The 26,171-nt window shown below is 36.0% G+C and overlaps 1 protein-coding gene across 1 annotated transcript in view; it reads left to right on the top strand.

The window, feature by feature from the left end:
* Positions 1–26,171, top strand: part of LOC100582370 (RUN and FYVE domain-containing protein 2-like) — a 124,849-nt gene that overhangs the window by 79,186 nt on the left and 19,492 nt on the right. The window contains exons 11-12 of the mRNA XM_030797763.1: positions 89–176; positions 9,683–9,747. Of these exons, the coding sequence (XP_030653623.1) occupies positions 89–139 (51 nt within the window). The 3' untranslated portion in view covers positions 140–176; positions 9,683–9,747. The remainder of the gene's footprint in view (positions 1–88; positions 177–9,682; positions 9,748–26,171) is intronic.

The raw sequence follows: 26,171 nt of genomic DNA, 5'->3' as shown, positions 1-26,171 counted from the left end.
ATTTGCTTGCCTGGAAAAGATTCATTTATACTTTATGAAGTTTAGCCTTGCTGAATATAGAATTCTTAGCTGACATTCTTTCTTTCAGCATTTTGAAAACGCCATCCCACTGTTTTCTGGCCTTCATGATTTCTGCTGAGAAACCCACTGTTAGTCTGATGGGGTCTCCTTCATAGGTGAGTAGATGCACTTCTCTTTCTGATTTTAGAATCTTTGCATTTACATTGATTTGAGACAGTCAGATTTTAATGTGCTGTGGTGAATTCCTTTTTCACTGCATTTGTTAGGGATCACTGAGCCTTCCATATCTGAATGTCTAAATCTCTTGCTGAATGTGGAAAGATTTTATCTATTATTTCATTAAATAGGTTCTCTAGGCCTTTTGAATTCTCATAACCCTTGAGAATACAATTCATAATTTGGTTTATCCTATGTAGTCCCAAATGATTCAAAGAGTTTCACTTATTTTAAAAATTCATTTTGCAAAATTTTGTCTTAATTATTTTAAAAGACCTATCTTCAAGTCATAGAGTTTTTTCTTTTCCTTGGTATAGCCTGTTTTTTAATATTTTAAATGTGTTTTGTATTTCCTCCAATTCTTTTTTCCTTCAGAATTTCTGGGTTTTCTTTTTTTTTTTCTTTTTTAAGATACCTATTTCCTTTCTCATTTGTACCTTGAATTGATTTTCTGACTTTCTTTTATTGGTTTTCAGATTTCCCTTGCATCTCACTGAGCTTCTTTAAACTTAATGTTTTGTATTTTTTAGGGGGTGATGAATATATTTATTATCATGATAGTGGTGATGGTTTCATGGGTATACATGTGTCAAAACTTAACCAAATTTTATACTATAAAAAGGTGCAATTTATTGTATGGCAGTTATACATCAATCAAAATGTTAAAATAGAGCCACAAACTCCTTTCTATTTCTCTCAATACGAGATGGATTATAATTCTCTTCCTCCTGAGTGTGGGTTGGCCTTAGTGTATCATTTGACCATGAGAATATAGCAGATACTGGGACTTCTGAATGTAGGGCATAAGAGGCCTTGCATCTTTGGTACAGCTGTCTGGGAACACTCTCTGAAAGCCCTGAGCTGCCACATAAGAAATCTGGCTACCTTAGACTGTGATGCTAGAGAGGCCATGTGTAGATACTCCAGTTGAAGCTCCCAGCTGAGCCTAACCTTCTCCATCAAAGTGCCAGACATGTGAGTGACCAACCCAGCCCACCCCAGATACCATCTGAATACCATAGGGTAACCTTTGTTGCTATCATGTGGAAAAAATATATATTACCCCAGTTGAGCCCTGTGTGAGTTTCTGACCTCTGGAATTGTGAGATATATTATAACGAAATACCTGTTGTTTAAAGCCATTAGAAAGTTTTGGGGAAATTTATTATGCAGCAGTAGATAACAAGAAATGAATTTGGCACATGGAAGTTGGAAGTGCTTTTTTAACAAAAATATGTGGCATTGAATTGGTACTGGGTAAGGGACAGAAGCTGGAAGAGCCATGAAGAGACTGATAGTGAAAGGCTGAAGGACAATGAGGAAAATGTTATTAGAGCTGGAGAAGATATGACACATTATGTGGTGGTAAGAAGTTTTGTGAACCTGTTGACTTTAAATAATTTTTTTGAATTTTTCTCTGATATTTTGAGGACTTATTTTTGGTTAAGATCTTTTCTTGCTGGACACAGTGGCTCATGCCTGTAATCCCAGCACTTTGGGAGGCTGAGGCGGGCGGATCACGAGATCAGGAGATCAAAACCATCCTGGCTAACACAATGAAACCCCGCCTCTACTAAAAAAATACAAAGAAAATTAGCCAGGCATGGTGGCGGGCACCTTAGTCCCAGCTACTCAGGAGGCTGAGGCAGGAGAATGGCGTGAACCCGGGAGGTGGAGCTTGCAGTGAGCCAAAATCAATCACGCCACTGCACTCCAGCCTGGGAGACAGAGAGAGACTCCACCTCAAAAAAAAAAAAAAAAAAATCTTTTGTTAAGGAAATATTCCTTAGGGAAGGGACATTCCTTTACGGATGTCATATTTCCTTGCTTTCTTATGTTTCTTGGGTCTGTACATTGCTTTCTGTGCATCTGATGTAAAAGTCACTTTTTGTTTTTGAATTTACTTACTTTGAAGGTGAGGATTTTTTTCCTGAAGATGTGACTATAATGTTGGTTGGGTAGGGTTTGTTGGCTTTGCATTCAATCGTGAAGTCTGTGTGATTTCTTTGGCTGTAAATATCATTAGTGCTACCTGTGATTTCCTCAGTGCATTACAGTGTGGTTATTGCTAGGGGCTACAGTGAAGTTGTGATGGCTACACTGAAGTGCTGTATAGGCCCATCTCTAGGTTTCAGTGGTAGTGTTGGTGAACTAAGCTTATCTATCCTTTTGACCTAGAGTGACATATGTTGGCACCTGTGTTGGTGACTCCAGGCAGGCCACCAGCAGGGTAGCTTACTCAGATGCCAGTTGTAATTGTAGCATACCGGGAGGGCAAATGGACTCTCAAACTTCTGGACAGCCATGGTGGCATGGGCAATGTAGGTAGCAGAAGTGGTGAAATGCTCTTCCAAGTCTCAAGTGCTCTTCTGAGTCCCAATTGTGTTGGCAGTGGTTGCAGTGGGCTGTGTATGCCAGTGTCTAGGCCAGTTGTTGGCACTTGCAGGTAAAAGCCAGCTGTGATGGAAGCAGTATGTTGTTTATGCCCAACTTCAGTGCCCCCAAAAGACACACTTTGTTGTCCCAGGTGGTGGATTAGATTGGGGAACCTCCCCAGGACCCTGGATCCTGCACTTTATCCTAAGGAAGGGGTGATACTGGATGGAGCTGAATTACACTCAGGTTCCCCTAGTGGTAAGTGCCTGCACAGATGTATTTGGTAGGAGTTAGGCAATCCTCAGGGGGCTGGTGAAATGCTTGGGTGAGGGGCAACTGTCACTGCTCTGAGGTCCTGCCACAGGGACGGGGGAGGTTGTCTCAGCATCCACAACTTTGACTGGTGGTTGAGTAAATTTATCCCTTTCATGCCTAGCCCCACTGGGGCTTGCTCCCTCCTCCCACCTGTCACAGACAACCTGGCTATTCTGTCAGACCTGAGAAATTTATGCTGTTCTTTAGTTCAATCCTGGTTCATAGGAACTCTTCCACAGCTCAAGACCAAGCCACTGTGACAGCTGTCACCCTGCTCAAGTCCTTGGGATAATGCCCTCTTTCAGTGCTGCTGGCTACAGTCCATGTCATGCTTGCTTCTCAGTCTTGGTTGTGTTAGCCCACTCCCTGCTCATGCCCCAGTTCCATGAGCAGCAGCTTGAGTTTCCTTAATGACTAGGAATGGCAACAACCCTGATAACTAGGACCATGAACAGTTTGATAAGAGCTAAGATTAAAAATGGCATCTTGCTAAAGCTTCTTAGGCTACAGGAAGTGTGTGGAACCAAGGGCATGTTCCCTCCCTTGAGTGGTTTCTTCTCTCAGTCACCTGACTGCTCCCTTTGCTAGATTCAGGGATTGGGAGGGTGAAAGTGCTCTCCCATGATCTAGATTTTATGATTCCCCAGTGAGAAAATGGACCAGAGAAAAGCTGTTGCTTACTTTATCCTGTCTTATAGAGTCACTCCTTATTTCCAGCCAGTCTTGGCTACACAGGCTGCCTGTTTTTCTTTTCCTTTCTAGTTTTTGCCATTTCCTGTCACTTTTCTGTTGAACTCTTATGTTCTCTCTTGGATAATGTACTGAATGTATGATTGTCTATATACTATTATGGTACTAAATGGATGCAGCTGGCTTGAAATGCTCCTAGTCAGCCATCTTAAAAAAAATGTGTACAGATGTTGAATCATGCAACCTTGCTGAACTCATTTATTAGCTCTAGTGGGTTTTTCAAAATTCCTTAGAAATTTTTATTTGCATGACACTGTAAAGTTTCCAATCCCCAGGTAGAGGCCATTGATTATTTTTGTTGCATGATAGCTTTCACTAAGACCTTCAGTATAATGTTGAATAGAAGTGGTAGAAACAGATATTCTTGTCTTGTTTCTGTTTTTTTTTTTTTTTTTTTTTTTTGAGACGGAGTCTTGCTCTATCGCCCAGGCTGGAATGCAGTGGCACGATCTTGGCTCACTGCAAGCTCTGCCTCCCGGGTTCACGCCATTCTCCTGCCTCAGCCTCCCGAGTGGCTGGGACTACAGGCGCCTGCCACCACGCCCGGCTAATTGTTTTGTATTTTTTTAGTAGAGACGGGGTTTCACCGTGTTAGCCAGGATGGTCTCGATCTCCTGACCTCGTGATCCACCTGCCTCGGCCTCCCAATGTGCTGGGATTATAGGCGTGAGCCACCGCGCCCGGCCCATTCTTGTCTTGTTTCTAAAGTAACTTTCCCAAACTGTAATAATACTTTAATATTAGTTATAATAATTATATTAATTATAATAATTATTAATTATAATAATTAAAGTATTATACTTTAATTTCTAGGGTATATGTGCACAAAGTGCAGGTTTGTTACATAGGTATACATGTGCCACGTTGGTTTGCTGCATCCATCAACTCGTCACTCACTTAGGTATTTCTCCTAACTCTATCCCTCCCCCAGCCCCCACCCCCCAATAGGCCCCAGTGTGTGATGTTTCCCTCCCCTGTGTCCATGTGTTCTCATTGTTCAACTCCCACTTATGAGTGAGAACATGTGGTGTTTTTCTCTCCTTGTGATATTTTGCTGAGAATGATGCTTTCCAGCTTCATTCATGTCCCTGCAAAGGACATGAAATCATCCTTTTTATGGCTGCATAGTATTCCATGGTGTATATGTGCCACATTTTCTTTATCCCGTCTATTATTGATGGACATTTGAGTTAGTTATCAATTCTAATCCATGATATCATGCTGTTTTCTTGTCCTGCCTCAGCACCAATAACCTGAAGAGCCTTTTTGAAGGAAGATTCTGATGATTCAGGGGAAGCATTTTTTAGTGTGTTATTGTTATTAGCAGAAAGAGGGCCATAAAATACATGGGACAAGCTGAATATATCTTAGGCAAAAGAAGAAAATATTCAAATTCTTATGTTATTTTATCTAATTATTTTATCTCTTTTGGTGTGTGGCTTATAATGTGTGTATCGTATTAATAAAAGTATATAAACATGTAGTTTACAAATAGTTGCCAATATTATTAGTGCATATCCAAGTATTATATTACTGGAAGTATAATCCTCAAAATACAGAGACCATTAAGCTCTTGAGTCAATAGTATCCTGATGCCTTCCCTGGTTCCATCATTACAGCCGAGCAAAATTGTGCTGAGGGTGCAGACAGATGCTAAAGAACTATCAGTTATTGGTTCTGTCAGTAAGATAAATGTGTTTCTTTACTAACTTACACTCTTGGACAATGATAACAATTTTAACTATAAAATGTGTTTCTTATAAACTCATAGATATCAGGAGGTTGTACAGCAGTGTTCTACAGTGTAGTCATAATTGATCTTGACATACAATTGGACCCATTTTTATCTCAAAAGAAGCTGATTAATTGTGGTAGTTTTTCATTTTTTTGTGATGTAAGGCTAAATTGTTTGAGTCACTGGATTAAATAGATTTTATAGCATAATGATGCCTACACTCTGGCAAATAACATTAGTAGCTGCAAAATTGTTCACTGAAATCATGCAAGGTGTTCTGATGTTGTGGATTTCCTGAGACAACTTGAGGAAAATTATATTTTAAATTGGAGACCAAAGTATTGTTCAAGGCATAAGAGGGGATTCCTGTATTAAGTGGGATCTCAAAAAAAAATCACGATGTGATCATTTTGATGCAACTTTATGGTTTTTATAAAGTTATTGCAAGTAGTGTTTACTCTCTTTAAAAGTCAGTGATGGATATCAGAAATATGCTGATGTGCTGAAATGAATTAATCTCTTAGACGGAAACTAAACGGGGAAAGACCCAGGGCCATTTTTACGTGGTAGAGCTAAGAGGGTTTTGGTAAGCACAATAATGCCCTCCAAAGATGTTTATGTTCTACTTCTCAGATACTGGGAATATATTATATTTCATGGCAATGGGCATACAAAGTTATACATAGGATCAAGATTGCTAATCTTCTGATGAAAAATGGGGATATTATCATGAATTATAATGGTGAGTTCAGTGTAGTAACTAGGGTCCAGAAATGTGAAAGAGATATAGAGAATGTAAAGTGTCAAAATCATGGCATCTTAGAAAGACAATCAGATAATGTCTTTTTCAGCTGTTTGCTTTGGTAATTTTCTCCATATTAGCTTAAAATTCCACCAAGTTCACATAAACTGTATACATAAAATTGGATAATTTTATGTTAACAGCATCAATATGAAGTGAGAGAATATAGAACAAAAGTATAATGTCTAAAATGGGAGGCCCAGGTACAATTAGAATATAGATAGTGTACATTTTATAAGGTCATAATTGTGGATGGCTTAGTGAGACAAATATTAATACATGTATGTTTTACTAATAATATTTATTAAATTATTACATACACAATTTGGTGTGGAAAATAATGTAGAGACTGAATTATCAAGAAGTCTTAGGAGATAGTCTGGGTTTATCAAGGGTAAGAGGATAATGTAAAAATGAAGATGATTTGTGAGGATATTGACTACTATATAATAAACACTGATGATATGAAGTCTTTCTTTTCCAGATATACAAAATAAGTTTTCTCTTTGCCATTTGGAAGAACCCACTTTCCACTTATGTTATCATTAAAAGATCCCTTTTATTTCCAAGCTGAGACTGGAGTCCGCCAGCACTTTCTTGTTTTTTTTGTTTTTTTTTTTTCTACACGACTTCACATTCTTTCTGAATAAAAAGCCTAAGCCCCCATGACCTGATCACCTGTTACTTGGCCTTTATTCCCCTAGTGATGCTTCTCATAGTAATGGATTTGTTGTCTCCAGATGTATTTGAGTCACTGCATTTTTGGAATGACTTCAGATGTAAACTGTAATTCTACCTGAGCAGAGTGACAAGGGGCCTCTCCATCTGCACCTCCTGCCTCCTGAGTACTCTCCAGGCCATCACCATCAATCCTAGCACCTCCTGGTTGGCAAGAGTTAAACATAAATCCACAAATTACATTATCCATATTTTCTTCTTTTTTTGTTCCTCAATTTATTTTCCAGAAGTAACGCGATCATGTACACAGTAACTTATTTCAAGTGACACAGACCAGGCAACTGACAAGTAAATACAGACAAGTAAATATTGCTCATTTTCCTAGATAATCTCTATAATCAAGGGGACTGATTTTTATTCTGGAATTTTCCCCAAATGTTTTCTTTGTAGAAATTATGTTGCTCTCAATTGTGTGCATGGTGATACTCTTGTTTAACCATCAGAGGTGATCCCAGCACCTTCACAGCCCCAGCCTCTGCTGCAGTCCCTCCCCAGAGAAAAGGGCCGCCCATACCATTCTGCTGCTGGTGAGTTGCTTTGTGGTCATGGACTCAGTGGACATCATTATTTTATCTTCCTTAACCACGTGGTAGGTTTTTAACTCAGTTATCCTGGATATCCAAAGGCTTGTGGTCCATCTTTAGGCTTCCGTTTGTTCTTCGGTACAGATCAATGTGTCCTTTGGTATAAATCAATTGATAAAGGAATAATCAATTCTGCAAAAAATAAATTCAGAGAGGCATCATTTTTTAATAAGATCATAAGAGAAAAATAATCCTCTGAAAAAATAGATTTTTCCTTCAACAGTTAAATTATTGAAGGTAGCACAGGATTTTCATCTGACTTAAGTACAATGTGTAAAATTGTAATTTCATATCTAAATACTTTTGAATTTCATGCTACCAATAATTATTTGGTTTCTTTAGTTCAAAGTCTACCAGATTTTGATCTTCCCAAATCAAGTCTCTTACTCTTTAATTTTTAACTGTATACACAAAAAGCATTTCTTTCTTTTTGAAGTGTACTCTTAAGAAGCTCCTATTTATAACCAAAAAACTTAGTGTTTTTTCTTTTGAAAGTATTTTAGTCTTTTTTTTTGACTAAGGTATTTTAGCTAAGTATCTAATTCTTGCTTTAACGATATTTTACTCACCTTTATTAGTATTCATTTCTCTGTTTTTGGCTCTACAAGAGCTGTGGAATTTTTCTCTCATCTTTGCAAGTTATGTATTTTTCTCTTGCTGATTTTTAGTGTTTTCGTCATTTTTGTTGCTATACAGATTATGATTTCTTTTATGTATTATTTATTTTTTTCTTTTGTGGACACAATTTCTGAACTCAAGGATTCATGTTTTCAATTGTAGAAACTTATAAATTACCAATTCTTTGACTATTGCTGTTCTCTCTCTTTTTTTTTTTTTTTTTTTGAGACAGAGTCTCACTCTGTCACCCAGGCTGGAGTGCAGTGGCGCGATCTCGGCTCACTGCAAGCTCCGCCTTCCGGGTTCACGCCATTCTCCTGCCTCAGCCTCCGGAGTAGCTGGGACTACAGGTGCCCGCCACTGCGCTCAGCTAATTTTTTGTATTTTTTTTAATGGAGACGGGGTTTCACCGTGGTCTCGATTTCCTGACCTCATGATCCGCCTGCCTCGGCCTCCCAAAGTGTATTCTCTTTTTATTATTATTATTATTTTTGAGATGGAGTCTCGCTCTGTCACCCAGGCTGGAGTGCAGTGGCGCAATCTCCGCTTACTGCAAGCTCCCGCTCCCGGGTTCACGCCATTCTCCTGCCTCAGCCTCCTGAGTAGCTGGGACTACAGGCCCCTGCCACCACACCCGGCTAATTTTTTATATTTTTAGTAGAGACGGGGTTTCACCATGTTCGCCAGGATGGTCTCTATCTTCTGACCGCGTGATCCGCGCGCCTCAGTCTCTCAAAGTGCTGGAATTACAGGCGTGAGCCACCGCGACCAGCCAACTATTGCTATTTATATTTAAATATATTTTAAAGAAACAATTAGATTTGTTTTGTTTCTTGTTCTTCTACTCTTCATGTATGTATAATTATATTTGTGTTTTCTATTACCTTTTCTCCTTTTACTCTATTGGACTATAATAATTGTGCTCACTAATTTCTGTTCACTAATCTCATCAGCTTAGAAATACTTTAATTTTTAACTTGTATATTGAGTATTAAATTGATTAGTTTTATTTGTAATTATCTGTCTTCCACTTGGCTGAATATAACTTCTTAAGCTTATACCTTCTTGTTCTTTCCATGTTATTTTTTTCTTTTTTTTAATGTATTGAATTTCTTCTGACACTCATTCTAGTAACTTTTTTCTCTGTGTGCAACGTAAGTTATAATTTGGTTCTCAGATTTGAGATCTGCCATAAGTTTGAGGCTTTATTTTTTTTTTTCCGTGTGCTTTATGGCAAGTCGGACAACCTGCATGGATTTGGCGTCATTGTAGTCACCCATATCTAAGAGCAGCACTTCCTTTTTAGCATGATGAGTTGTTTCTGGATTGTTTCTTTATTTTACTTATATACCTGGGAGATTCTCATATTTTCCCTTCAACTCTATTCAGCATTTTAAGAATTCTTATGACTGTCTGAGAATTTTAGCTTTCTGTATTAAATGTTTTTAATGAGCATTTTATTTTCTAAAAAAGCACAAATATCAATAGTGTACACATGTGGAAAACTATATATATATTCTCTTGCAGACAACAGCATCTCATGACAAAATGCTAGTCATTTAAAAGACAGCTCTCCTCCAGTATACTATGAGGTAACAAAAATTTGTAGTGTGTAATTTTTTTAATACTAGAAAACTGATCTTACTTTTTGCACAAATTTCTGAAATGATAGTACTTCATTGTTTTTCTATAGAAGTAACTTAATATTGGCAAAATTGCTTATTTGAATTTAGGTTTTGGCTTTCATCATATGCTTCCTCATTAACATTTTCCTCAATCCATAAATGCAATCTCAGTTTGAATCTTCCATTTAACCCAGAAGTTAATTTTTAAAACCTTAATAAAATTTGAATGTAGCTAGATATTATTTTTTGGTTACATAGTAGTCAATAATTTCTATTACTTACAATGATCAGAAAATATGATCTGAATTTCTGCTGTCATAAATTCAATAACGTATTTTAGGCCTAAACCTTTCCATTTCAAATCCTTGGGTCTGGTAATTGAAAATAATGGTTATCTTTTGTTTTCTGGCCAAAAATGCTGCCCATTTATTTCTATGCCTAATTAGTCAAACTTTCTAATAAATTTATTTAACATTAATTATGTTTATTTGCTTGTTGTATACTAAAACCAGTAATTTCTATAATTTAAATGTCACCTAATATGAGTGAAAATGTGTCAGAGGCTAGGGAAGAAGGTGGATGAAGAAAAGGAAGGTGTTGATCAAAAAGTACCCAAGTTTCAGTTACACAGGAGGCATAGGATTGATCTAGTGCAAAAAATGATGAGTATTATAAATAATAATGCACTGTATATTTTGAAATTGCTAAAAGTAGATTTAAAATTGATTTACATAATATTTTACATATTTATAAAGCACATGTGATATGTTGTTACGTGTATAGAATGTGTAATGATCAAGTCAGGGTATTTGTGGTATCCATCACTTGGAGCATTTATCGATTCTATATGTCAGGAACATTTCAAGTTATCTGTTCTAGCAAAGAAATATAAAATACATTATAGTTAACTATGGCCAAGCTACAGTGCAACTAAACACTAGATTTTATTCCTTTCCAACTGTGGGTTTGTATTCATTTACCACCCTCTTTTCATTCCCTTTCTCACCCACACACTGTGCCAGGCCTCAGGCATATACTATTCTACTCTCTGTCTCTGTAAGGATTATCATTTTAGCTTCCACATTTGAGAGAATGCATGCAAAGTTTTTCTTTCCATGTCCGGCTTATTTAACTTAACATAATGACCTCTGCTTCAATCCATGTTATTTATATTGCCCAATAGTGTTCATAAATATATACACACATATATACCACATTGCATTTGTCCAATTATTCATTGATGGAAACTGGTTAATGTTATATCGTTGCTATTGTGAATAATGCTGCAATAAACACACAAGTGGGGATATAATTTGAAGAATTTTTTTGTTGATGTTCCACACAAATTTTAAGATTGTTTGGTCTATGTTAGCGTTAGTATTTTCACTGAGATTGCATTGAATCTGTAGCTTACTTTGGGTAAGTATGGTCATTTTGATGGTATTAATTTTTTCATTCCATGAAGATGAGATTTCTTTCCATTTGTTTGTGTCCTCTACATTTTCTTTCATCAAAGTTTTGTTGTATTTTTGTAGATGTATTTCGCCTTACTGATCAAGTGTATTCCCTAAATATTTTATTTTTGTAGCTATTGTAGATGAAATTTCCTTCTTGATTTCTTTTTCACTTAATTCATTATTAGTGTATGGAAATGTTATGGATTTTTGTCAGTTTTTTATCAAAAACTGTATTAAAATTAGAGTTTTTTGTTGAGTTTTTAAGTTTTTCTAGATATAAGATCATGACATCTATCAAAAAAAAAAAGACGATTTGACTTTGTTTTCATGAATGAATTTTATTTCTTTCTGTTGTGGGAAGTCAGGGACCCAGAACAGAGGGACTGGCTGAAGCCACAGCAGACCAACATAAATTGTGAAGATTTCATGGACATTTATTAGTTCCCAAAATTAATACTTTTATAATTTCTTACTCCTGTCTTTACTGTAGTCTCTGAACATAAATTGTGAAGATTTCATGGACATTTATCACTTCTCCAATCAATACTCTTATAATTTCCTATGACTGTCTTTACTTTAATCTCTTAAACCCGTCATCTTTGTAAGCTGAGGATGTATGTCGCCTCAGAACCCTGTGATGATTGTGTTATCTGCACAAATTGTTTGTAAAGCATGTGTGTTTGAACAATATGAAATCTGAGCACCTTGAAAAGAACAGGATAACAGCAATTTTCAGGGAACAAGGGATAACCATACAGTCTGACTGCCTGCAGGGCTGGACAGAACCGAGTCATATTTATCTTCTTTCAGAAAGCAAATAGGAGAAATATCGCTGAATTCTTTTCTCAGCAAGGAATAACCCTGGGAAAACGAATGCATTCCCAGGAGGAGGTCTCTAAAATGGCCACTCGGGGAGTGTCTGTCTTATGCAGTTGTAGGTAAGGGATGAAATACTCCCTGGTCTCCTGCAGCACCCCCAGGCTTGTTAGGATTGGGAAATTCCAGCCTGGTGAAATTCTAGTCAGACCAGTTCTCTGCTGTTGAACCGTTTCCTGGTAAGATGTTTATCAGTGACAATGTGTGCCCAGCAGGACATGGACCTTCATCAGTAATTCTAGTTTCCCCCTGGCCTTGTGATCTCACTCTGCCTCTCTGCCCTTGTGATATTTTATTGCCTTTGAAGCATGTGATCTCTCTGACCCACTCCCTATTCATACACCCCTCCCCTTTTGAAATCTCTGATAAAAACTTGCTGGTTTTGCGGCTCAAGGGGCATCACGGAACCTGCCAACATGTGATGTCTCCCCCGGACACCCAGCTTTAAAATTTCTCTTTTGTACCCTTTCCCTTTATTTCTCAGACCGGTCGACACATAGGGAAAATAGAAAAGAACCTACATTGAAATATTGGGGGCTGGATCGCCCAATATCTTTCTCTTACCTGATAGCTCTGGCCAGAAATTCCAGTACTACAATGAATAGGAGTAGTGAAAATGGGTGTCCTTGTCTTATTCCCATGCTTAGAGGAAAGGCTGTGAGCTTTTCACCATTCAGCATAGTATTAGCTGTGACTTTGATTATATGACCTTTATTATGTTGAGGTATGTTTCTTCTATGATATGCCTGAGATTTTTTTATTGTGAAGACCTGTTGCATTTTATCAAATGCATTTTCTGTATTGTTTGAAATAATTATATGATTTTTGCCCTTCATTTTGTTGACTTGATGTAAAATGTGTATTGGTTTACATATGTTGAACCATCATTGCATCCCAGAGATAGATCCCACTTGATCATACTGTATTATTATTTTTGATGTGCTATTGAATTTGGTTTTCTAGTATTTTTTGAGAATTTTTGTGTCTATGTAGATCAGAAATATTGGCCTGTAGTTCCTTTCAGTCTTGTATTCTTGTCTGATTTTGATATCAAGGTAATGCTGGCCTAATAATATGAGTTAGAGAGAATTTCTTCCTTTTAACTTTAATGTTTTGATATGGTTTGAGGAGAACTGGTGTTAGGTTTCTTTGAAGGTTTGATAGAATATGGCAGTGAAGCCATCCAGGCCTGGACTTTTCTTTGTTGGGAGACTTTTTATTACTGACTCAATCTTATTACTCATTATTGATCTACTCAGGTGTTCTATTTTTTGTTGATTTTAATCTTGGTAGGTTGCATGCATCCAGGAATTTATTCATTTCCTCTAGGTTTTTCTGGTTTGTTAGTGTATAGTTGTTCGTAATAATCTCTGATAATCTTTTGTATTTCTGTGATAGCAGTTGTAATGGCTTTTTTATTTCAGATTTTATTTGGATTTTCTTTCTTTTTTTCCTGATAGCCTAGCAAGTTGTCAGTTTTGCTTATCTTTTTAAAAATCCAATTTATGTGCAGTTGATTTTATTGTGTGTTTAGTTTGTATTTTGTTTAGTTCTGCCCTAATCTTTATTATTTTTTTCTTTCCATTGATTTTCGGTTTGGTTCATTTAAAACATTACATTCTTTATTAGAATGGTTTCTAATTTTTTTTTATATAGTTTGTTGCTATAAACTTCTCTCTTAGCACTCTTTTTGCAGTATTCCATTAGTTTTGGTACATTGTGTTTCAATTTTTGTTTGTCTCAACAATTTTTAAAAATATCTTTCTTAATTTTTATCTTGACCCAGTGGTCATTCCAGAGCATGTTGTTTAACTTCCATGTATTTGTACAGTTTCCAAAGTTTCTCATGTTATTGAAGTCTCATTTTATTTCATTGTGGCCTGAAAACATATTTGATATGGTTTTGACTCTTAAAAATTTATTGAGACTTATTTTGTGTCCTGACATATGATCTGTCTTGGAGAAAGTTTAATGTGCTTGTAAGAAAAATATGCTTCTGTCATTGTTGGATGAAGTGTTCTGTAAATGTCTGTTGGATCCATTTGGTCTAATTCACAGTTTAAATTTAATGTTACTTAATATTCTGTGTAAATGGTATGCCTAATGATGAAAGGGTGGTATTGAAGTTTTCAAATATTATGTATTGAAGTCTGTCTCTCTCTTTAGATCAAATAATAGTTCCTTTATATATTTGAATGGTCGGTGTTGAGTGCCTATATATTTAAAACGGTTATATTCTCTTGCTGAATTCATTCCTTTATCATTGCATAATGTCCTTCTTTGTCTTCTTTTACTGGTTTTGAATTAGTCTATCTTATGTTACATAAGTATAATTACTTCTGCATGCTTTTGGTTTCTGTTCATAAGAAATGATTTTTCAAACCCTGCCCTAGGGATGTCAGATATTTTTAGTTATTCTTGTACTTTTCTGAAAATCATAGCTGCCTGCCTTAAGACTTTTTAAAATATATATTTTACCAAAAAGTACAAATGTAAATTCATTACTACTCATGAAAACATTTCATATGTATTTTTTTTGTGGCACATCAGCATCTCTTGAGAAATCCCAAGTGGAACACACCCCCATTTCCCAATATATCATAAGATAAAAATAATTTATGGAGTATATTTTTATATTAAAAATCTAATTTTATGTTACACAAATTGCTGAAATAACAATACTCTACTACAAAGAATAATACCTACAGGTGGCCAGAAATTACTGTTTTTTCTATAGCATTAAGCTAATATTGGCAGAATTATTATTTTGTATTAAGCTTTTTGGCTGCAATCACAGTGTTTCCTCATTAGACTTTTCCTGAATCCATAAAAAATACATTTTAATTTTCCACTAAATCCAGAAGTAAGAAGATCTTAATGAAATGTCCATGTGGCTAAATATTATTTGGTTTTTTGTTTGTTTTTTTGTTGTTGTTGTTGTTTTATTTTATTATTATACTTTAAGTTTTAGAGTACATGTGCACAACGTGCAGGTTTGTTACATATGTATACATGTGCCATGTTGGTGTGCTGCACTCATTAACTCGTCATTTAGCATTAGGTATATCTCGTAATGCTATCCCTCCCCAGTCCCCCCACCCCACAACAGTCCCTGGTGTGTGATGTTCCCCTTCCTGTGTCCATGTGTTCTCGTTGTTCACTTCCCACCTATGAGTGAGAATATGCGGTGTTTGGTTTTTTGTCCTTGTGATAGTTTGCTGAGAATTATGGTTTCCAGCTTCATCCATGTCCCTATAAAGGACATGAACTCATCCTTTTTTATGGCTGCATAGTATTCCATGGTGTATATGTGCCACATTTTCTTAATCCAGTCTATCATTGCTGGACATTTGGGTTGGTTCCAAGTCTTTGCTGTTGTGAATAGTGCCGCAATAAACATATGTGTGTATGTGTCTTTATCGTAGCATGATTTATAATCCTTTGGGTATATACCCAGTAATGGGATGGCTGGGTCAAACGGTATTTCTGTTCTAGATCCCTGAGGAATTGCCACACTGACTTCCACGATGGTTGAACTAGTTTACAGTGCCACCAACAGTGTAGAAGTATTCCTATTTCTCCACATCCTCTCCAGCACCTGTTGTTTCCTGACTTTTTAATGATCGCCATTATAACTCATGTGAGATGGTATCTCATTGTGGTTTTGATGTGCATTTCTCTGATGGCCAGTGATGATGAGCATTTTTTCACGTGTTTTTTGGCTGCATAAATGTCTTCTTTTGAAAAGTGTCTGTTCATATCCTTTGCCCCCTTTTTGATGGGGTTGTTTTTTTCTTGTGAATTTGTTTGAGTTCATTGTAGATTCTGGATATTAGCCCTTGGTCAGATGAGTAGATTGCAAAAATTTTCTTCCATTCTATAGGTTGCCTATTCACTCTGATGGTAGTTTCTTTTGCTGTGCAGAAGCTCTTTAGTTTAATTAGATCCCATTTGTCAATTTTGGCTTTTGTTGCCACTGCTTTTGGTGTTTTAGACATGAAGTCCTTGCCCATGCCTATGTCCTGAATGGTATTGCCTAGGTTTTCTGTTGCGGGAAGTCAGGGACCCCAAATGGAGGGACCAGCTGAAGCCATGGCAGAAGAACGTGGATTGTGAAGATTTTATGGACATTTATTCGTTTCCTCAAATTAATACTTTTGTAATTTCTTATGCCTGTCTTTAGTGCAATCTCTAAACATAAATTGTAAAGATTTCATGGACACTTATCACTTCTCCAATCAATACCCTTGTGATTTCCTATGCCTGTCTTTACTTTAATCTCTTAATCCTGTCAGTTGAGGAGAATGTATATCATTCCAGGACCCTGTAATAATCGCGGTAACTACAAAAATTGTACAGCATGTGTGTTTGAGCAATATGAAATGTGGGCACCCTGAAAAAAGAACAGGATAACAGCAATTGTTCAGGGAATAAGAGAGATAACCTTAAACTCTGACCGCCGGTGAGCTGGGCAGAACAGAGCCATATTTCTCTTCTTTCAAAAGCAAATAGGAGAAATATCGCTGAATTCTTTTTCTCAGCATGGGATATCCCTGAGAAAGAGAATGCGCACCTAGGAGTAGGTCTCTGAACTGGCCCCCCCGGGGCGTACTGTCTCTTATGGTTGAGACTGCAGGGGTGATATAAACTCCAGTCTCCCATAGCACTCCCAGGCTTATTAGGAAGAGGAAATTCCCACCTAATAAACTTTGGTCAGACTGATTGATCTCAAAACCCTGTCTCCTGATAAGATGTTATCAATGACAGTGGTGCCCAAAACTTCATTAGCAATTTTAATTTCACCTGGGTCCTGTGATCTCGCCCTGCCTCCACTTGCCTTGTGATGTTCTATTACCCTGTTAAGTACATAATGTCTGTCACCCACACCTATTCGTATACTCCCTCCCCTTTTGAAACTCCCTAATAAAAACCTGCTGGTTTTTGTGGTTTGTGGGGCATCACAGATCCTACCAATGTGTGATGTCTCCCCCGGATGCTCAGCTTTAAAATTTCTCTCTTTTGTACTTTGTCCCTTTATTTCTCAAGCCAGCCGATGCTTAGGAAAATAGAAAAGAACCTACGTGGTTATCAGGGCACATCCTCCGATAGTTTTCTTCTAGGGTTTTTATGGTTTTAGGTCTAACATGTAAGTCTTTAATCCATCCTGAATTAATTTTTGTATAAGGTGTAAGGAAGGAATCCAGTTTCAGCTTTCTACATATGGCCAGCCAGTTTTCCCAGCACCATTTATTAAGTAGGGAATCCTTTCCCCATTTCTTGTTTTTGTCAGGTTTGTCAAAGATCAGATAGTTGTAGATATGCGGCATTATTTCTGACACCTCTGTTCTGCTCCATTGGTCTATATCTCTGTTTTGGTACCAGTACCATGCTGTTTTGGTTACTGTAGCCTTGTAGTATAGTTTGAAGTCAGGTAGCGTGATGCCTCCAGCTTTGTTCTTTTGCCTTAGTATTGACTTGGCAATGTGGGCTCTTTTTTGGTTCCATATGAACTTTAAAGTAGTTTTTTCCAATTCTGTGAAGAAAGTCATTGGTAGCTTGATGGGGATGGCATTGAATCTATAAATTACCTTGGGCAGTATGGCCATTTTCATAATATTGATTCATCCTACCCATGAGCATGGAATGTTCTTCCATTTGTTTGTATCCTCTTTTATTTCATTGAGCAGTGGTTTGTAGTTCTCCTTGAAGAGGTCCTTCGCATCCCTTGTAAGTTGGATTCCTAGGTATTTTATTCTCTTTGAAGCAATTGTGAATGGGAGTTCACTCATGATTTGTCTCTCTTTAGATCTAATAATAGATCTAAAGATCTCTGTCTGTTATTGGTGTGTAAGAATGCTTGTGATTTTTTTACATTGATTTTGTATCCTGAGCCTTTGCTGAAGTTGCTTATCAGCTTAAGGAGATTTTGGGCTGAGACGATGGGGTTTTCTAGATATACAATCATGTCATCTGCAAACAGGGACGATTTAACTTCCTCTTTTCCTAATTGGATGCCCTTTATTTCCTTCTGTCTGATTGCCCTGGCCAGAACTTCCAGCACTATGTCGAATAGGAGTGGTAAGAGAGGGAATCCCTGTCTTGTGCCAGTTTTCAAAGGGAATGCTTCCAGTTTTTGCCCATTCAGTATGATATTGGCTGTTGGTTTGTCATAGATAGCTCTTATTATTTTGAGATACGTCCCATCAATACCTAATTTATTGAGAATTTTTAGCATGAAGCATTGTTGAATTTTGTCAAAAACCTTTTCTGCATCTATTGAGATAATCATGTGGTTTTTATCTTTGGTTCTGTTTATATGCTGGATTACGTTTACTGATTTGAGTATGTTGAACCAGCCTTGCATCCCAGGGATGAAGCCCACTTGATCACTGTGGATAAGCTTTTTGATGTGTTGCTGGATTCAGTTTGTCAGTATTTTATTGAGGATTTTTGCATCAATGTTCATCAAGGATATTGGTCTAAAATTCTCTTTTTTTATTGTGTCTCTGCCAGGCTTTGGTATCAGGATGATGCTGGCCTCATAAAATGAGTCAGGGAGGATTCCCTCTTTTTCTGTTGATTGGAATAGTTTCAGAAGGAATGGTACCAGCTCCTCCTTGTACCTCTGATAGAATTTTGCTGTGAATCCATCTGGTCCTGGACTTTTTTTCATCAGTAAGCTGAAATTATTGCCTCAATTTCAGACCCTGTTATTGGTCTATTCAGGGATTCAGCTTCTTCCTGGTTTAGTCTTGGGAGGATGTATGTGTCGAGGAATTTATCCATTTCTTCTAGATTTTCTAGTTTATTTGCGTAGAGGTGTTTATAGTATTCTCTGATGGTAGTTTGCATTTCTGTGGGATCGGTGGTGATATCCCCTTTGTCATTTTTTATTGCATCTATTTGATTCTTCTCTCTTTTCTTCTTTATTAGTCTTGCTAGCAGTCTATCAATTTTGTTGATCTTTTCAAAAAACCAGCTCCTGGACTCATTGATTTTTTGAAGAGTTTTTTGTGTCTCTATTTCCTTCAGTTCTGCCCTGATCTTAGTTATTTCTTGCCTTCTGTTAGCTTTTGAATGTGTTTGCTCTTGCTTCTCTAGTTCTTTTAATTGTGATGTTAGGGTTTCAATTTTAGATCTTGTCTGCTTTCTCTTGTGGGCATTTAGTGCCATAAATTTCCCTCTACACACTGCTTTGAATGTGTCCCAGAGATTCTGGTATGTTGTGTCTTTGTTCTCATTGGTTTCAAAGAACATCTTTATTTCTGCCTTCATTTCATTACATACCCAGTATTCAGGAGCAGATTGTTCCGTTTCCATGTAGTTGAGCGTTTTTGCATGAGTTTCTTAATCCTGAGTTCTAGTTTGATTGCACTGTGGTCTGAGAGACCGTTTGTTATAACTTCTGTTCTTTTAATTTCTGTTCTTTTACATTTGCTGAGGAGTGCTTTACTTCCAACTATGTGGTCAATTTTGGAATAGGTGTGTTGTGGTGCTGGAAAGAATGTATATTCTGTTGATTTGGGGTGGAGAGTTCTGTAGATGTCTATTAAGTCTGCTTGGTGCAGAGCTAAGTTCAATTCCTGGATATCCTTGTTAACTTTCTGTCTTGTTGATCTGTCTGATGTTGACAGTGGGGTGTTAAAGTCTCCCATTATTATTGTGTGGTAGTCTAAGTGTCTTTGTAGTTCACTAAGGACTTGCTTTATGAATCTGGGTGCTCCTGTATTGGGTGCATATACATTTAAGATAGTTAGTTCTTCTTGTTGAATTGATCCCTTTACCATTATGTAATTGCTTTCTTTGTCTTTTTTGATCTTTGTTGGTTTAAAGTCTGTTTTATCAGAGACTAGGATTGCAACCCCTGCCTTTTTTTGTTTTCCATTTGCTTGGTAGATCTTCCTTCATCCCTTTATTTTGAGTCTATGTGTGTCTCTGCACGTGAGATGGGTTTCCTGAATACAGCACACTGATGGGTCTTGACTCTTTATCCAATTTGCCAGTCTGTGTCTTTTAATTGGAGCATTTAGCCCATTTACATTTAAGGTTAGTATTGTTATGTGTGAATTTGATCCTGTCATTATGATGTTAGTTGGTTATTTTGCTCGTTAGTTGATGCAGTTTCTTCCTAGCCTCTATGGTCTTTACAATTTGGCATGTTTTTGCAGTGGCTGGAACTGGTTGTTCCTTTCCATGTTTAGTGCTTCCTTCAGGAGCTCTTGTAGGGCAGGCCTGGTGGTGACAAAATCTCTCAGCATTTGCTTGTCTGTAAAGTATTTTTTTTCTTCTTCAGTTATGAAGCTTAGTTTGGCTGGATAGGAAATTCTGGGTTGAAAATTCTGTTCTTTAAGAATGTTGAATATTGGCCCCCACTCTCTTCTGGCTTGTAGAGTTTCTGCCGAGAGATCAGCTGTTAGTCTGATGGGCTTCCCTTTGTGGGTAACCCGACCTTTCTCTCTGGCTGCCCTTAACATTTTTTCCTTCATTTCAACTTTGGTGAATCTGACAATTATGTGTCTTGGAGTTGCTCTTCTCAAGGATTATCTTTGTGGCATTCTCTGTATTTCCTGAATTTGAGTGTTGGCCTGCCTTGCTAGGTTGGGGAAATTCTCCTGGATAATATCTTGCAGAGCGTTTTCCAACTTGGTTCCATTCTCCCCGTCACTTTCAGGTACACCAATGAGATGTAGATTTGGTCTTTTCACATAGTCCCATATTTTTTGGAGGCTTTGTTTGTTTCTTTTTATTCTTTTTTCTCTAAACTTCTCTTCTCACTTCATTTTATTCATTTTGTCTTCCATCGCTGATACCCTTTCTTCCAGTTGATCAAGTTGGCTACTGAGGCTGGTGCATTCATCACGTAGTTCTCGTGCCATGGTTTTCAGCTCCATCAGGTCCTTTAAGGACTTCTCTGCATTGGTTATTCTAGTTATCCATTCATCTAATTTTTTTCAAGGTTTTTAACTTCGTTGCCATTGGTTCGAACTTCCTCCTTTAGCTCGGAGTAGTTTGATCTTCTGAAGCCTTCTTCTCTCAACTCATCAAAGTCATTCTCCGTCCAGCTTTGTTCCATTGCTGGTGAGGAGCTGCGTTCCTTTGGAGGAGGAGAGGTGCTCTGATTTTTAGAGTTTCCGGTTTTTCTGCTCTGTTTTTTCCCCATCTTTGTGGTTTTATCTACCTTTGGTCTTTGATGATGGTGATGTACAGATGGGTTTTTGGTGTGGATGTCCTTTCTGTTTGTTAGTTTTCCTTCTAACAGTAAGGACCCTCAGCTGCAGGTCTGTTGGAGTTTGCTGGAGGTCCACTCCAGACCCCATTTGCCTGGGTATCAGCAGCAGTGGCTGCAGAACAGCGGATATTAGTGAACTGCAAATGCCACTGCCTGATCATTCTCTGGAAGTTTTGTCTCAGAGGAGTACCCGGCCGTGTGAGGTGTCAGTCTGCCCCTACTGGGGGGTGCCTCCCAGTTAGGCTACTCAGGGGTCAGGGACCCAGTTGAGGGGGCAGTCTGCCCGTTCTCAGATCTCAGGCTGCATGCTGGGAGAACCACTACTCAATATTATTTGTTGCTTATGCTTTATTTAATGGTTTCTATTGTCATTTTCAGGGCCAAAATCTATGACCTGCTGGATTTCTGCCATTGTGAATTAAATGACATATTTTAGACCTTAAGTTTTTCCATTTAATATACTTTGTCTGATATTTGATAATAACGTACATTCTCTCTTTATTGGACAAAAGGCTGCTAATTTATTTATATGCTTTAATCAAGCTTTCTAATAAAGTTATATAACATTATTTATATTTATTTGTTGTATGCAAAGGCAGTTGATTTTTTATGAAAATTTTAATGTAAGCTAATATAAATAAAAGTGTGAACTTTTTTTTTCTAAGGAATATTTGGGTTATTAAGTTTAAATTCTAAGGTATTAAGAATACAAATAATACCTTAGAATGACACCTAGCATATTGTATATGCTAAGTGCTGGCAACTCTGATTCACAAAATTGTGTCTTATTCAAGCAATTCTTCAAATACAATATTATTTTTTATTTTTATTAAAATTTATTTTTTGGCTTACCTAAAATTTGCTAAAAAATAGGAGGTAGGCATCTTCTGCCTTTATAAATTCCAAGGTGAAATGGCAGTTTCAATAATTTTCTTTAGATACATTAACTTATTTTTATCAAACAGTAAATAGAAGTTTTAAACAGCACAGTTATAGTCATATTCTCCATCCTATAACACAGAAAATTTTAAGTCATTCATTAATTGGGCTAAAGCCTTATTCTACATTATTACTCAAGAGTGTTTGTTTGTTTGTCTGTTTGTTTGTTTTGAGGCAGAGTTTTGCTCTTGTCTCCCAGGCTGGAGTGCAGTGGTGTGATCTTGGCTCACTGCAACCTGCCCTTCCTGGGCTCAAGTGATTATCCTGTCTCAGCCTCCTGAGTAGCTGGAATTACAGGCATTCACCACCACACCTGGCTAATTTTGTGTGTTTGTTTTTAGTAGAGACTGGGTTTCACCATGTTGGCCTGGCTGGTCTGGAACTCCTGACCTCAGGTGATCCACCAGTCTCAGCCTCCCAAAATGCTGGGATTACAGGGTTTAGCCACCGCCCCTCGACACTCCAGAGTTTTTTATGCCAACTGCCTAGAAAATATATTTTTATGGAATACTACAAAATAGAAATACACGTTTTGATAGGTACAAACTATAAAAGTTAACTAAAAAATTGATTATATAGATAGACCTACGAAAAAACAAAATTTATAAGTAATTATATGTTAAGATAATATTAAAATGTTTTTGCATAAAAAACTCAGTGACAAATTGCTTAAATTATAAATTACATCAACTTTTAATGAAGAATTAATACAAATTATATACAAAAACTCAGAGCAATATAAGAAAAGGTGACATTTCCCAATTCATCTATTAGTTAGTATTAGCATGATAAAAAAGGCATACAAAAGAATCACATGTAAAAGAAAACCATGAACCAATATTTTGTATGAATATAGCCACATAGATTGTCAAAAATGCTAACAAATTGAATCCAACAACGTATAAAAAAGATTATACATTATGACAAAGTAGGATATTTTCACAAATGCAATGTTGGCAAAATATTCAAAAATTAACCAAAGTATTACATACTACTACTTGAGTGAAAGGGAAATTATTATTTTAACAGCCATAGAAAAAGACAAGACAAGAAATCCAGTATCCATTTGTAATAAGATTCACAGCTGGCTGCTAATAGAAAGAGACATCTGAGTCCTGCTTATAGTCATCTATTAAAACCTACTGCTAACATAAATAATAATGAAATAATTAGAGCATTATTTATAAGTTTTGAAACAAGACAAGAATTTAAACCATTTTAATCAACATTGTATTAGAGGTATTATCCAAGAAAATTATACTAGTAAAATAAGCAAAATTTTCCAGATTAGAAAAGAACCACAATCTTTTATTACACAATACATACTCTTCTACATAAAAATATGTGACAAATTCACTAAAAACTTAATAATCAAGTTGACATCACAACTACGAGACAAACATATTTACACTAAAATATTTTAAATTATAACATAAAATATTTTAAATAATAAAATAAATTGAAGAAACATTGAATAAATTGAGAGCCATCCAGTGTTTAAGAATAACAATATTTAGTATTTAGATTAAAATAACCAACAAATTTAGATTCAATGCAAATTCCCAACTCTGTTTTAAAGTAGAAATTGACAAGCTTTTTATAAAATATGAATGTACAAATAAAATCAAATATACACAACAAATTTGAAAAATAATTCAATGGCTTATACTAAAAATACCAATTCTTACTACAATGTTATAGTAGATAAACAGTGTAGTGCTATTATGAAGATAAATCTAAGTAGACCAGTAGGATAAAATTGAAGGTCCATTAATAAATACATTAATATGGTAAACTTATTTTGTCAAAGATCCCAAGAAATTTCAATAGGAAAAATATATTTTTGTGATTTTGGTTTAGGTAAGAACTTTAAAAAATAGAACACCAAAAGCATAATCAAAAGGAAAAAATAGTGGATTGTACCTTATTGAAAATGTTTTATTCTTTAAACATTTCCATGAAGAATACAAAGACAAGATGTTTAATAAGAGAACAAATTTTAAATTATATATCAGTGTAGGCTGTAATATCCAGAACTTATAAAGAATTGTTACAAGTCAATAATGAAGCAATTAATCAATTTAAATGGACCAATATACATTACATAAAATTTTTTTTCCAAAGAAAATATACAAATTGCCAAATTTTATGTAAAAACATGTTCAGTATCAGCCATGAGAGAAATACAAATTACAATGAGATAGTAGTGAACAGCCACTAGAATGGCTATAACTGAGAGACAACAAGTGTTGAAAACATGCAGAGAATGTGGAACCCATACACGTTAGAACTGGGAATGTAAATATTGCAGTCATTTTGAAATAAAAATATAATTGGCTATTCCTCAAGATTTTGAACATATAATCAACATACAAAACTTAAATTTTACTCTCATGTATGTATGTAAAAGGAAATTTCTACAGCAATAAAAATATTTTTATATGAATTCTCAGAGAAGCAAGATTTATAAAATGTGCAAGTAGATACAACCTAATATCTATCAAATTGTAAAAGAAAAATAATACATTATCTCTGCAAACATTACCACTTCATAAGGAGAATTACATAATGATGCATGCTTCGACAGGAATGTAACAAAAATATTAAGCTATGTTAAAAAAAAGACCCAAATGACCACATCATTTATTATTCCATTTATTATAAATCTTTATAATAGGCTCATGTATAGAGATGTAAAATTTACTAATTTTTGTCTGAATCTGTCATGCTAAAGGAAAGAGAGTGAAAATAGAATTCATTTTTCTTTAAAAAGATGGAAATATTTTAAAGTTATATTGTAACTGATTGCATAATTTTAAACTTACTAAAAAGCTAGAAAAGTTACACTTCAAACATGTGATTACTATGTCATATAAAATATATGCCAGTAAAGCTCTTTAAAATACAAGCATGTCAACAGGTGTTAAGGTTGTTCTGACTTTCAGAAGCCTGTCATGAATCGTGAAAACCAAATACATTTCTTATCCATTTCAAGGAATAATAAAGGAAGGGGAAGAGGCAAGGTAACATGCTGAGATTTGGGCTTCTATTAACCTCATTACCCAAATAGTGAACATAGTACCTAAGAGCTAGTTTTTCAACATAATGTTAAATTTGTCTTTCCATTTGACCTTTCAGAGTCCCCAGTGTCTATTGTTTCCATCATTATGTCTGCGTATATTTATTGTTTAGCTCCTACTTATAAGTGATAACATTTGATATTTGATTTTCTGCTTCTGCATTAATTCACTCAGAATAATGGCCTCCGGCTGCACTAATAGTGTTGAAATAAACATAGAAGTTCAGGTGACTTTTTGCTAGAATATATATATATATATATTTTTTTTTCCTTTGGCTTTTCTCCACATCCCTGCCAATATCCATTTTGGTTTTTTGTTTTTGCTTGGTTGGGATTTTTTTACTTTTTAATAATAGTCATTCTGACTGGTGTGAGATGGTATCTCATTGTTGCCTTAATTCACATTTCTCTGTTGATTAGCAATGTCGAGCATTTTTTATGTTTGTTAGCTGCTTGTATGTCTTCTTTTTAAGAAGTGTTTATTTATGTCCTTTGACCACTTTACTGGAGTTATTTGTTATTCTGTTGATTTAAGTTCCTTAAAGATTCTAGATATTAGTCCTTTGTTGGATGCATAGTTTGTAAATATTTTCCCCCATTCTGCAGGTTATGTGTTTACCCTGTTGACTGTTTCTCTTGCTGTGCAGAATTCCAATTGTCAGTTTTTGTTTTTGTTGGATTTGCTTTTGAAGTCTTAGTCATAAGTTCATTTCCTATGCCGATGTCTAGAAGAAATTTTTCTAGGTTATCTTCTAGGATTTTTGTTTTTTGAGGTTTTATATTTAAGTATCATCAATGTTGTGTTAATTTT

The sequence above is a fragment of the Nomascus leucogenys genome, chromosome 18 (genome assembly GCF_006542625.1).
Source record: "Nomascus leucogenys isolate Asia chromosome 18, Asia_NLE_v1, whole genome shotgun sequence".
NCBI classification, from domain to species: Eukaryota; Metazoa; Chordata; class Mammalia; order Primates; family Hylobatidae; genus Nomascus; species Nomascus leucogenys.
The sequence above is the reverse complement of the archived record's forward strand: the minus strand, read 5'-3'. Positions and strand labels throughout refer to the sequence as shown.